Raw genomic sequence first — 12,954 nt, 5'->3', positions numbered from 1 at the left:
TCATTTTGGATCTCCCCCTCCCCCTCCAACTTTCAATTCCTTTACTCACTCTTCCTTCAGTTAGTCCTGACGAAGGGTCTCGGCCTGAAACGTCGACTGCATCTCTTCCTAGAGATGCTGCCTGGCCTGCTGCGTTCACCAGCAACTTTTATGTGTGTTGCTTGAATTTCCAGCATCTGCAGAATTCCTGTTGTTTGCTATCAGCAGTTGGGGGGTTAGTCTTAAGATGATGATCTTGGCTCCATAAACATCAAAGAATGCCAGCTGATCACAGTGAAACATTTAAATCTCAGCCTTGTCCAAGTAGGTGCACAAATGATGTTTCCCCATGGCTCTGTGTCTGTAATTAGGATCATAATTTCAACATATTCAAGACAGACAAAACTAAATTCCTTTCCCTTAGAAAGATGGTAATTCTTTGAAATTCTCCACTTAATGGAGCAGTGGAGGCTCATCACTGAACATAAACAAGAAAATAACTTTCAGATATTAAAAGCAGGGTATTTGTGGTTAGTGCAGGAAAAGCATCAGCTTCCTCCTGCTTTTGTTGCTTATGTTCATGATTCAAAGTTAGGCAAAGTTAAAAAATACAATTAGTACATAAAAATAGCCTACTCCCAACAGCCTGCACTTTCAGTAGTGGAAGAAATGGAACAAAAAGACATTTGACATCAAGACTCATTCAACTGAACTTGAACCTGTAGATGTTGATTTCAGTTGCAGTGCACAACATTCACCACTGGATGGTATTACAGCAGTGAGTTCCAATCAAAACTGGACCCACATTAAAAGATTTTAAAATCATAGCCCTGACCACGCAGAAGGTGGTTTAAAATCAGTCTTTGTTTCTGTGCTGCTTCTCTTTGAAAGAGTCATCCACACTGGCACACATTTTTCATTCCCAAAACTCACCAGAAGGAAAGTGAATTTTACACCTTTATATGAAACATTTATAACTGATACTGCAGACAGTCCAAAGAGATGTGCTAGGGTAGTCTCTGGGATGAGAGCTAGCGCTTTGTATGTGCCCTCACGGTAGCTAAATTCATTTTTACTGATACTTTACCCCAGACTTACTCCAGTTATGAAGCACATTGCACCTCATCGGGAATTCGCATTCCTTCTTTTCTTTTGCTGACCAAAACAGGATTACAAAGCATTTGCAAATGGCATCACAAAGCTTTGTCAGTCCAATGTTTATCAATGAAATACAAATAATTTTCTCTTAGCTAAACACACACATATGCCCAAGTTTTTTTCCATTTAAATTTTCCTGAGGAATTCACTGACATGCTTTAAGTTGTTTAAAAATGTGTAGAGAAAATCAAAGCCATCTAATATTCACTCTGTAACTTCTATGGCCAATGGAAAAGGAATAGGAGGGCAAAATAGGGCCATGAAATATCATTGGTAAATATAGTTGAGTTCCCAGACATTTTATAATTACATTAAAAGGAAGACAGAAACCAGGGAAAGAATAGATCCTGATGAAACAACAGGGCAACCTCTGCGTGAAACCAGATGATGTGGGCAATACCGTGAAAGAATACTTCTCATCTGTACTCATGCAAAAGGGCATGGTAGAGGGAGAGTTCAGTGCAAGGGATGGAGACATGCTGGAACACATCAGCATTGAGAAGCAGGTGAGAGATGCCTTGGGATGCATAAAGGTGAATGAATCCCCCAGGCCTAGTGAGGTGTAACCCAGCTGTCATTGGAGGCATTGCTGTGGCTTTAAAATGCCATTTTTGCATTTTAATTAACCACAAGTACCAGAGGTTTCAGGATAGCAAATTTGGCTCCTTTATCCAAGAAGAGCAGCAGTGATGAGCCAAATAGTCTTATATCAGTGGTAAGAAAATTACTGGAAAAAATTCTAAGGACAGAACTTACTTTTGTTTGAAATGGCAAGGATTGATTTGGATGGTCAGCATGGCTTTGCTCATGGTAATCCCAGCTCACAAATTTGTCTAGCATTTTATTATGGAGATAACTGAGCATATTGATAAAGGAAAAACAGTGTATGTAGTTTATTTGATTTTAGTAAGGCCTTTGACAAGGTCCCATATGGTGAGTTGAACTAGTTATTTAGGACACATGGGATCCAAGGCAGGCTGTCAAATTGGATTCAAAATTGGCGTGGGAATAAGAAAGGTGGTTGTGGAGGGTTGTTTTCCGATTCTTGCTGAAGTCTCAGTGCCTTTGATAGGCAGTACAGGTGAATAAGGTGGAGACGAAGACATATGGGATACTTGCCTTCAATGGTCTTGCAACAGAATACACAAGCTGTTTATCATGTTACAAACTCATGAGACTTCAGAGCATTGCATGACTTCTGCTTGCTTATTAGAAGATGGATGTGATTGCAGTGGAGAGGGTTCAGAGGAGATTTGCCCTAGGTGAATATTTCAGTTACAAAGAAATGCTGAATAGGCTAGGTTTATTTTCCCTTGCACAGAGAAGGCAAAGGTAAATAAAATTGAGGGGGATGGATTGGGTGGATAGTGAAAATGCATCTATGCTGGAGATGTCTAAAACAAGAAGGCATAGGTTTAAGGTGAGGTGGGAAGAATAGAGGGGATGTGCGGGAAATTCCTTCCTCCCGCACAGAGGGTGATTCGAGTCTGGAATGCACTGTCTGAGGAGAAGCACAATATTTATGAAGCATCCTGACAAGTATTTGAAGGCTGTGGACTCAATGTGGGTGATTGGGATTAGTGCAGATAAGTACAACAGAAGGAATGGATATAGTGCAGAATCTATTCCTATACTGCATGATTTGACTTCAGTAACATCTAGTAATTTCAAACCTTAGATTTAATTCAAGATCCAAACCTTGTGCTTGTCTCCAGCCTTGGCTTGCTTCCCTGCTTTCACATCCAGCACTAGGTCCTCAATGTTTGGTTTGAACTGTTGCAAAAGCAGTGCAGTGGGAGGACAATCATCTGGATCAGTTAGCCCCTGACTTACAGAGAGAAAGTAATATTTATACTGCAAGTCAACAGGGCATCCCGGCCTATCTAACATTTCCACAACCTGAAAGAAAAACAGAAGTCTTCTTAAGTAATTATGAATAAGATCTACTAAAACAAAATCTATTTTGTAAGGTATTATAAATTAACTTTGATTTGGATTGGATAAATTGAACAGATTTATTTCATTTACACATTTACTGAACTTGGTGGTCAGAACAGACAAACTGTTCTTATATTCTTCCACATGGACGTTAAAGAATATTACTGGTGGCCTGACAATATACCAGCAACCTATCATTTTGGACTGAGAATACTGCACAACTAGGGTCAATTTGCAAGGAAAGAGAAAGGGGACATGCTTTGTAGCAATAAACTAGATTTATAAATGTCAATATAGCCAATAGCAAGCAATTCACTTGTTGCTAAACATTCAAAATGTGCGTAAGTGTGTGAGCATACATATAATTCAAGATATTTTATAGAAATAAAAATTTAAATACAAGTAAACCACTGCATTACAGGGTGGGAGAGGTGCATTCCTAGGAAATACTTTCCATAATACAAAGTTGCATCATCTGTGCACATACCAAAAAATGCCACTTAATACAATAAATGTTATGTTCATATATTTACTTTTCTTTTCCACATAAATGTCATGAGAGTGATTTTTTCCTCTGCATCTCAGATTTTTCGTCAGTGATTTGTAAGTTCTGTGATGACAAATTTCTATTACCCAAACAACCATAATATGGAGGGATATCTGTGTACTATTTTGTGAATGAAGGTTTTACCAATGAAATAAACTTACAATATAATACTGAGGAAGACGTGTTAGCTTGATGAACAGCTTGTGTTTTGAGAGGTTTCCAACTGGATGAGAGGAAAGGTTTGAAAGATGTAACGTTTCACTGCAGATGGTGGGAAGATGCTTCACGGACTGTCTGCAACGCTGTTGTCCAAGCCAAAACCTAAAGGGCAATTTTTTTAATTTTTAAGATTAAAAATTAAGACTACATTTGAAAGAACTTTTCCCAAATTTAACATGATACAGGTACTCCCCAGCTTTTGAATGCCCAACTTATGTACAGATTGTTCATACAAACAAGCATTTTGAGAGACCCGCAGGATGGATTTGCTGGCTGCTGCAGGCATCTTCTACCATGTGGGAACTTGATTCACAGCCACACTTCTGACTTGCGAATTGTTCAGGTTATGAACAATTCACAGGAACAGAAGTCTGTCATAACCAAGGAACGACCTATAAATGTAAAGCAGTAGTTTTCCCTCCCCCCACCCCTTCCTTGTTGGTTCATACGTTTGTATTTCCTCCCTTCTATTATGTCTGAAAAACCTGCTATTTCATACTTACTTTAGTTGCTGAAGCCAAGGAATAATTCGCTTCATCTCATCATTGATTGACTTTTCAATATCGTCTAATGTAGACTGGTCTAATAAGAACAATGACAATGCAAAATGAAAAGACAATGTAACAAATAAATGATTGGATCATGTGGGTAACACTGAGAGAAACTTAAGAAAAAAGTAGAAGACAATTATTGCATATTATTTATAATTGCTAATTTAGTTGCTTTAGGCATGAAATTACGTACATATAGTGAGATGATCACTGCAAATTCTATAGATCATTCAAGTGTGCAGATCTTTTTAAAAAATCTCAAAAAGGTGAGGCCTCCTTCTCTTGGAAACAATTAACTTTTACTTTCCCAAATATTGATTAGAAATTCTTGTAAACTCTTTGAGTTCTTGCCAGACTATTGTTAAACTGCCAGCAAATGTCAAATAATCAAACCACATAGCTGTGCCATCACCATGACTGAAAAATTGCCTACTCCACAATAATTCATAACTTTACAACTCCTCATGATCTCTGGAAGCCTTCAACAACACCAAACTTGATTGTTCAACAATGTCTAATTTCATCCTGCATGATCTAAATGTCTCATTTAAAACCCTACTCCCACGTCCAAACTTCAATTAAGCTTCATTTACCAACAGCACAAAATTCTCTTTTTCATTTGCAATTCCCTCCATTGCCCTTTTCTAGCCTACTTCTTGATATCTCTCAGCCCTAGAACTGCTCATTGTTTCTGGGCTCTTCTTCAAATATAATCACAGCATAAAAGGCATCTGCACTGCCAGCTGTTAAGGCCAAAATTAAATCTCGTCTCCAAATATATTTCATTCTTTAAACCAACTGAGTTACATTAAGTTGTGATACAAGCAGGTTGCTGCTATGAAGTGGATGCCAAGACCAAATTTGAAAACATATTTTAAATAATCACGACTTTAAATGTCTAATTTACTTGACTAAAAAAGTTCTACATGATACTTAATAACAAATCATCTGACATCTGTACATTTTCAATGAGATACCCAGAAATGATTTTTGCTTGATATAGTTGTTTTACTGGCATCTTAAACTTATTGGTACACAGATCCATGCACTCACCTATCCCATATAACATAGGTTGAAACATTCCTGAATGCAAATCCACAAAAATATGAAGACATTCAGATCGACCGCAAGGTTCTAAGATTGGAATTACCAGAGTTGGCAGGGCTGTTTCAATAAAGGCTGAAAACATAAAAATTAAAAGTAATTTAATTTGTTATATTCTTAAATTGTTTTAGTTCTTTTTCCCTTCACAGTCATAAAGTTGCTTTACTCATAAATAAAATTTCTTTTTGTAAACTGATTTTTTTCACCTGTTTATTAAGACAACTATCCCAAAATTAACCTTTAATTATAGAACATTATTATTATGTAATCACATTAGATATGCTTATCCATCTATCTATTCTGTAATCCAGCTATCCACAACAGCTTTCAAATAACTTTTTAAAATGTTGCAATTCTGCACTTGCAGGCAGTAAGTTCAGAAAATACTGAGAAATCTTCTAAAAAGCAATCATATGGAAGCAGCATCATTTGGTTCATTCCAACAAAAATGAAAAGTTATTTAAATAACAAGTAGGTAATTGGTTGTGTCACATACAGTTATCATTATGATTATAGGTCTTCAAAATGGCTTTCAGCTCCTGTAGCTTCTGATGGGAACGTGCGTGGACACTGTCAATCAACAGCTTCTCTACTGAAAGGTGGTCAACCTGTGGAATAGAGTAGTTATTAGCACTAACAATTCATTTTTCAAGTCCATTTGAATTTAATGAAACCACAAATTATCAGGAAGAATGCTGTACCATTCAATTAACTGTAAATAGATTTATTTTTCTTTCACATGTTTTTTTAAAATTACACAATATTTTTTGAACTCAATATTCACCAAAGTCTCTTTCAATAACACTTATATTGGCCATCAAGATTAGGGAGGTAGAGCCTATGACAACCATGTCCATTTGTTGTGACAATAAATTCTGGAAATGGACAGTGTGAATATTCAGATTCCCTTCTCATAATCTTCTAAAAATTCATTAAGATGTGTACTATAAAATACAATTCAAAATAAGACTCTTGGTTATAAAACAACATTAATAAGAAATTAATTGTGCTTGCCATAGCCCTGCATGTGATCCTACATCTGCAGAATACGCCTGTACGCTCTGAAGGATCCAGATTTTGAATGCTGGAGCTCTGCACTCCACAGTCTTTCCACAAGGCTGAATAGGCCATGTGGTGGTAAGTCGATATCAATAACTGAAGTAAAAATCCTTTATAATTAATTAACAAATACTAACCTATGACAAATTTACTGAACACATAAAGAAGTTAATTTAATGAAGTTAAGAAAAATAAACAAAAACTTAACCTGAATGATGACGGGCAATAACTCCATTCAACTAGAAATGGACTAAATGAAGTTCAGAGGTGAAGCAAGATGTCAGATGTGCTTACATCCAACCTTTAGTATGTTCTACACTTCTGTGGTGCAGAGCACAGAAGTGAAAACAAACAATATATCAGAGGGCAGACGTGGCAGTTCTCAACTGAACTAACACTCACACTGGACGTCAATCTCACCCAAAATTACAACATATTGGACTTAAATTAACAGATCCATTAGTTAAAGATAGTTAATCTTGAAAGCACTTGCTACAATGACCAAGTAAGTTTTGCTTCAAACTGCAAATAAAATATAAGCAATTACACTTTTATCACATGCAAAGTTAAGGAGATTAACCAAAACAACAATGCAGGAAGACCAAGCGAAATAGAATTGTTGTCTAAGCAACTAATATTGATACAGGATAAATAACACAAATTCAAGGAGACATAAATATCATATTACCTTCATAGCACGTTCTATTAATTTAGAATCACCAGCTGGTAATGGTGGATCATGAGATATTTGTAATGGTTTTGAGCTGTCAGTCTCATCAATCTTTATCATGACCTTGTGAACAGAAGCACTGCCTGTTTTCCTTCCCAAGACTTGCTGGCTACGTAATAAATTCAAAACACAGAATGATAAAATAAGTTCTACACAGTAGGTTAATCATTATTACATTCAGATTTGGAAGATAGGTAATATATGAACTTCAGAACAAAACTTTAAAAAGATACAAATTCCTCTAATCAGAGATGCTTGTACATAGTGAAAAGTACAATGACAGCATGTACATTGGAAGCCACATGGGCAGAAAATTTCATGCATCCACGGGGCTAGAATGGTCATAGAACAAAACAGCATGGATATAGGCCATTTTGCTCAACAAGCCCATGCTAACCACAGTGCTCACCCAGCAAGTCCCAATTTTCTTGGTTTGGCTCATATCTCTGCAAGCCCCTTCTATATGCTTCTTAAGTGGTACTTTTGTAGCTGTCTTAATCATTTTCTCTGACAGCTCATTCCATATACACACCATCCTTTGTGTGAAAAAGTTGCCCTCATCACCCCCTTTCAAATCTTTCCCCTCTCACCCTATATCCAGATTTGGATTCCCCTACCATGGAGGAAAGACTGTTGCTGACCACCTTACCTATGCCTCTCATAAAGTTAAATATTTCTCTAAGGTGTCCCCTCATTTGCCTACATTCCAAGGAATAAAGACTCAGCCTGGCCAACCTTTCCCTATAACTCAGGCCCTCCAGTCCTGGCAACATCTTTGTAAATCTTTTCAGCACTCTTTCCAGTTTAACCACTTTTTTCCTGTAACAGGATAATCAAAACTATACACAGACAAGTGCGACCTCACCAACTTTTACAACTTCAAAATAATGTCCCCATCCCCTACACTCAATGCCTTGACCAGTGAAGTCCAGTATGCTAAGTGAGTCTTCACTACCCTGTGAAATGCACTTGTATTCCTAGGTCACTGTTTCAATATACTCCCAGGTGCAATGTACAATCCTACGCTAGTCAGCACTCTTCAGTTTCTGGTCAAAAACCTTAGCTTTTTTAAACTCTTCCCAGTTCTGATGAAATATACAAGTTTGTATTTTAAGTGCAGAAGAGGGTGGGTGGGGTGGGGGAAGAAAGGAGTAGCAGAGCTAAACTAAAAAAAGTAAAGTTCATGATACAGTAGGAAGTGATGATTAAATGACAAGTGGCAAATGAAGGAGCAGATTTTTAACAAACCAAATACAGAAATCTGAAATAAAATAGTAAATACTCATGTCAGACAGAGAGAGAACCAGAGTTAAAGTTAGTATTTCTGGTTTAACGCTCTTCTTCAGACCTGAAATGCTGACGTGAGACTCAAGTGTTATTTTAAATTTGTAGAGATGCTGCCTGAATTGCTGAGTGTTACTGCATTTTCTGCTATTACTGTCAGCTGAAAGAGGGTGAGAGAGCTTTATCCACAAGCAGTGACAAGTGAGATCTCAAATACCAGGACGGGGGTGAAAATGTTGAAATATGTAATACAGTCGGCCCTCCTTATCTGCGAGTTCCGCATGCGTGAATTCAACCAACCGCGAATCACGAAAACCCAGAAGTGCTCTTCCAGCACTTGTTGTTCGAGCATGTACAGACTTTTTTCTTGTCATTATTCCCTAAACAATGCAGTATAACAACTATTTTACACAGCATTTACATTGTATTAGGTATTATAAGTAATCTAGAGATGATTTAAAGTATACGGGAGGATGTGCGTAGGTTATCATGGATCAGGATCAAAAAAAAACCCTGAAGTTCTCTTACTAAGTAAATCGGCACAGATACATCCGGTATTATTTATTGTCAGTTAGTCAAACGTTTGTCTCAGTATATAGTATATATTTTAATCTTTCTATGCATATAAAACACTTAAGAAACGTAAGTTTCAGCGCCGGGCTCGGGAACAGAGTTCGATCCAGTGTCAGACCACTCCCGAGCGCTCTCCATCCGTGCCGGGTTGATGTGAGGGATCAAAAACCCAAAACCCAATAATTAAACCACTGCGTTGCTTTGTAATAATTGTAGCTTTCATTGGGGCAGGGCCTTTCTCACTTTATCCTTTAAAATTGTTCCGATCGTTGACCGACTGTAGCCTAATGCTTTTCCAATGACTGATGGCGTTTCACCTCTTTCTGATCGCTTTATTATTTCCACTTTATTTTCAATCGTGAGCATTTTTGTGAACATAAACACTGTGGATTCAGAGCTCTGCCGCCGGGTCCTAATGTCCACCGCACTGAGACAGGTTAAATAAGATCCGGGGTTCCACTGGGTCCTAAGGTCCACCGCATAGAGCCAGGTTGAATAAGGTACTTGAGCATCCACGTTTTTTGGTATCCACGAGGGGTCCCAGAACCAATCCCTCGCAGATAAGGAGGGCCGACTGTACATGAATAATCTAGTGTAGTACATTGCCATCTTCATCCTCACCATGTTTGTAAAAAGAATTTGCAAATTGTAAAATAAGTCAATGTGTGCATGAAGCTAACTTAATTTTAATACAATACTTCTCTGTGCTCACACAAGTAAATGACTTGAATATCTGAAAAACTTAAACCTAGAACATAACTATGAGTTACTCACTTCCAAACAACCAAAGTCAGGCACTTTCCAGGTTGATATCGTTCGACTTGAACAAGATCACCCCAACGTTCGCGGATTAGCATCTGGGCCTGCGAGTGCAAAACTTCCAATTGCAGTGACAGACAGAATGAATCTGAGATAAAGGGTTAAGGAATTCTTAAAAGCTGAAATGGAAAATAATTATTGATGCTGCAGAGTCACAATATTATCTACTAGTTAGCAAAATGAATGTCAACAAAGAAACTTCTCTTGTGCAAATATTTGTGAAGAGAGAAACTGAATTAATGTGTGAGGAAAATGAGAAATAACCCAATGTTTAAGTTTAGAAAAAGTAATAAGAGGAGAGCAAAGGGAAAGACTAGTGGGATAATACAAGTCTCACAGTGCCAACTTAAAGATAAATATAAAGGAATAAAATGCCACAAGCTCTCAAGAGTTAAACTTTCAGAACAAAGACTGTTCATCAATAATGTTATGCTGTTTCCTTTTTCCCCAGAAGCTGTGATCTGTTGAGTGCTCCTAGCATTTTGTTTTTATTTCAGATTTCCAGCACTTGTAGCTTTGACTTTCAGTTAAGTGTTGCTCATGTTACTTGGAAGATGAAGTGCTGTTTCTCAACCTTCTAACTGGTTGGAGCAAGGGGAATGAAAATGTATCAACTGAAAGCTTAGGGTCATCCACTACAAGAGTAGTTTTCCCAACATAATGGATACCAGAGTGAGAGCAAATGAAACACACCAAACTGGATCAATCACAATTGCTTACAACAATAACTCAAACAGTACAAACCAAGGCAAAGTGGTGGTCTGAGGCGTGGGGGAAAAAAGTACTATGAAATAGCAGTGACTGAAAATAAAACTCTGAAAAAACCATTAAGAATACTTAAGTTTTTATAAATTCATATTAAAAGGATAGAGTTATGCAACAGTTCTTTTTGGTATGTATGACTGTTAACTATTTTAGTAACTTTGGCCACTATTATTTAAGGTATACTTCAGCACTGGTTCAATAAAGAAACATATTAAAAGTTTGCAATGATCAACTTCGAAAAATTGTACATTGTATCTATAATGGAAATATTCAGTGACAAGCCCCTAGCATATTCAGCCTCTTCAAAAACCATTTGGATACGTAAACAGTTGTACATATCTTGTAGAGGTTTCTCATCAGCAAACAGTCTGGACTGTACCAGACGATGAATAAAATTGATCTGCATACTATGAACAAGAGCACGACCATCTGAAATAAGAACAAAAAGACAGTAAACAAACTACCAGGAAGATATGTGCAATAAGAGTAAAATCAAATTGGTAATCTTTTCATATATAATAAATGACTTAACTATTAAAGTAACACACATCAAAGTTGCTGGTGAACGCAGCAGGCCAGGCAGCATCTATAGGAAGAGGTGCAGTCGACGTTTCAGGCCGAGACCCTTCGTCAGGACTAACTGAAGGAAGAGTGAGTAAGGGATTTGAAAGTTGGAGGGGGAGGGGGAGGTCCAAAATGATAGGAGAAGACAGGAGGGGAGGGATGGAGCCAAGAGCTGGACAGGTGATAGGCAAAAGGGGATACGAGGGATCATGGGACAGGAGGTCCGGGAAGAAAGACAAGGGGGGGGGGGACCCAGAGGATGGGCAAGAGGTATATTCAGAGGGACAGAGGGAGAAAAAGGAGAGTGAGAGAAAGAATGTGTGCATAAAAATAAGTAACAGATGGGGTACGAGGGGGAGGTGGGGCCTTAGCGGAAGTTAGAGAAGTCGATGTTCACACCATCAGGTTGGAGGCTTATATTCCGTCTGGGTCGCCTCCAACCTGATGGCATGAACATCGACTTCTCTAACTTCCGCTAAGGCCCCACCTCCCCCTCGTACCCCATCTGTTACTTATTTTTATGCACACATTCTTTCTCTCACTCTCCTTTTTCTCCCTCTGTCCCTCTGAATATACCTCTTGCCCATCCTCTGGGTCCCCCCCCCCCTTGTCTTTCTTCCCGGACCTCCTGTCCCATGATCCTCTCGTATACCCTTTTGCCTATCACCTGTCCAGCTCTTGGCTCCATCCCTCCACCTCCTGTCTTCTCCTATCATTTTGGACCTCCCCCTCCCCCTCTAACTTTCAAATCCCTTACTCACTCTTCCTTCAGTTAGTCCTGACGAAGGGTCTCGGCCTGAAACGTCAACTGCACCTCTTCCTAGAGATGCTGCCTGGCCTGCTGCATTCACCAGCAACTTTTGTGTGTGTTGCTTGAATTTCCAGCATCTGCAGAATTCCTGTTGTTTGAACTATTAATGTAGTTTGAATTCAGGAACTTGAAAGAGATTAGGATGTGTGCTTTACATCAATGGTGTTTGAAAGAAGTTATAATATTGAAAATATTCAAAAACATCCCAGAATATCAAAAGGGCATTTAACAGAGGAAAAAAAAAATTAAACAACCACACACTCTTGGATCAAATCGATAAGACTATTATATGAAGCATCATCACCAGTATCCAATCAGTGTGAATGTTTAACCAAATTTGTACAAAAATCTTGCAAATGGTAAGGATAATTAATTGTACTAAAGCAATGATTATAAAATAAATTGCAAAGAATCATGGTGCCAATCACTTTTCACGTAAGTAATTTTTAAGTTATTATTGAAGCAGGGACCAAATAGAAAATAAAATGGAAGGTTAACTTTCGTTTGACAAAACCAAACCACAAAATGCGAACAGCCAAATAAATTTCCAACAGATGTGCGATAATGTTGTTACTTCTAATTACTTTCAGTGAATATTTGTACATTATGATGAATAGCAAATTACCTCCCGTTTCCTTATCTTCGACTAGCACTTCCAGCTTGAGGAGTCGCCAGGGAATTTCGGGATCATCGCCCATCACCGTAAGTGTAGCTTCAAATTCACCTTCAACACGAAACTTAACACGTCCATTGGCTTTGAAGAAAAGACCAGAATTTTAACATGAGAATTTTCATTCTAACTTAAGAATTCTAAACTAATTTAAAATAATTGGCTAAAACCAGCTTTATTCAA

The 12,954-nt window shown here is 37.9% G+C and overlaps 1 protein-coding gene across 1 annotated transcript in view; it reads right to left on the bottom strand.

Annotated features, from left to right (window-relative positions):
- The window catches only part of med14 (mediator complex subunit 14), a 68,731-nt gene that overhangs the window by 44,850 nt on the left and 10,927 nt on the right, over positions 1 to 12,954 (bottom strand). The window contains exons 6-14 of the mRNA XM_072260462.1: positions 12,727 to 12,855; positions 11,048 to 11,155; positions 9,917 to 10,049; positions 7,244 to 7,394; positions 5,993 to 6,104; positions 5,446 to 5,571; positions 4,345 to 4,423; positions 3,784 to 3,943; positions 2,836 to 3,036 (exon numbers count right to left, since the gene is read on the bottom strand). Of these exons, the coding sequence (XP_072116563.1) occupies positions 2,836 to 3,036; positions 3,784 to 3,943; positions 4,345 to 4,423; positions 5,446 to 5,571; positions 5,993 to 6,104; positions 7,244 to 7,394; positions 9,917 to 10,049; positions 11,048 to 11,155; positions 12,727 to 12,855 (1,199 nt within the window). The remainder of the gene's footprint in view (positions 1 to 2,835; positions 3,037 to 3,783; positions 3,944 to 4,344; positions 4,424 to 5,445; positions 5,572 to 5,992; positions 6,105 to 7,243; positions 7,395 to 9,916; positions 10,050 to 11,047; positions 11,156 to 12,726; positions 12,856 to 12,954) is intronic.

This window comes from Mobula birostris, chromosome 6, assembly GCF_030028105.1.
Source record: "Mobula birostris isolate sMobBir1 chromosome 6, sMobBir1.hap1, whole genome shotgun sequence".
In the NCBI taxonomy this organism is placed as follows: Eukaryota; Metazoa; Chordata; class Chondrichthyes; order Myliobatiformes; family Myliobatidae; genus Mobula; species Mobula birostris.
This window is presented reverse-complemented; position numbering and strand designations above follow the sequence as displayed.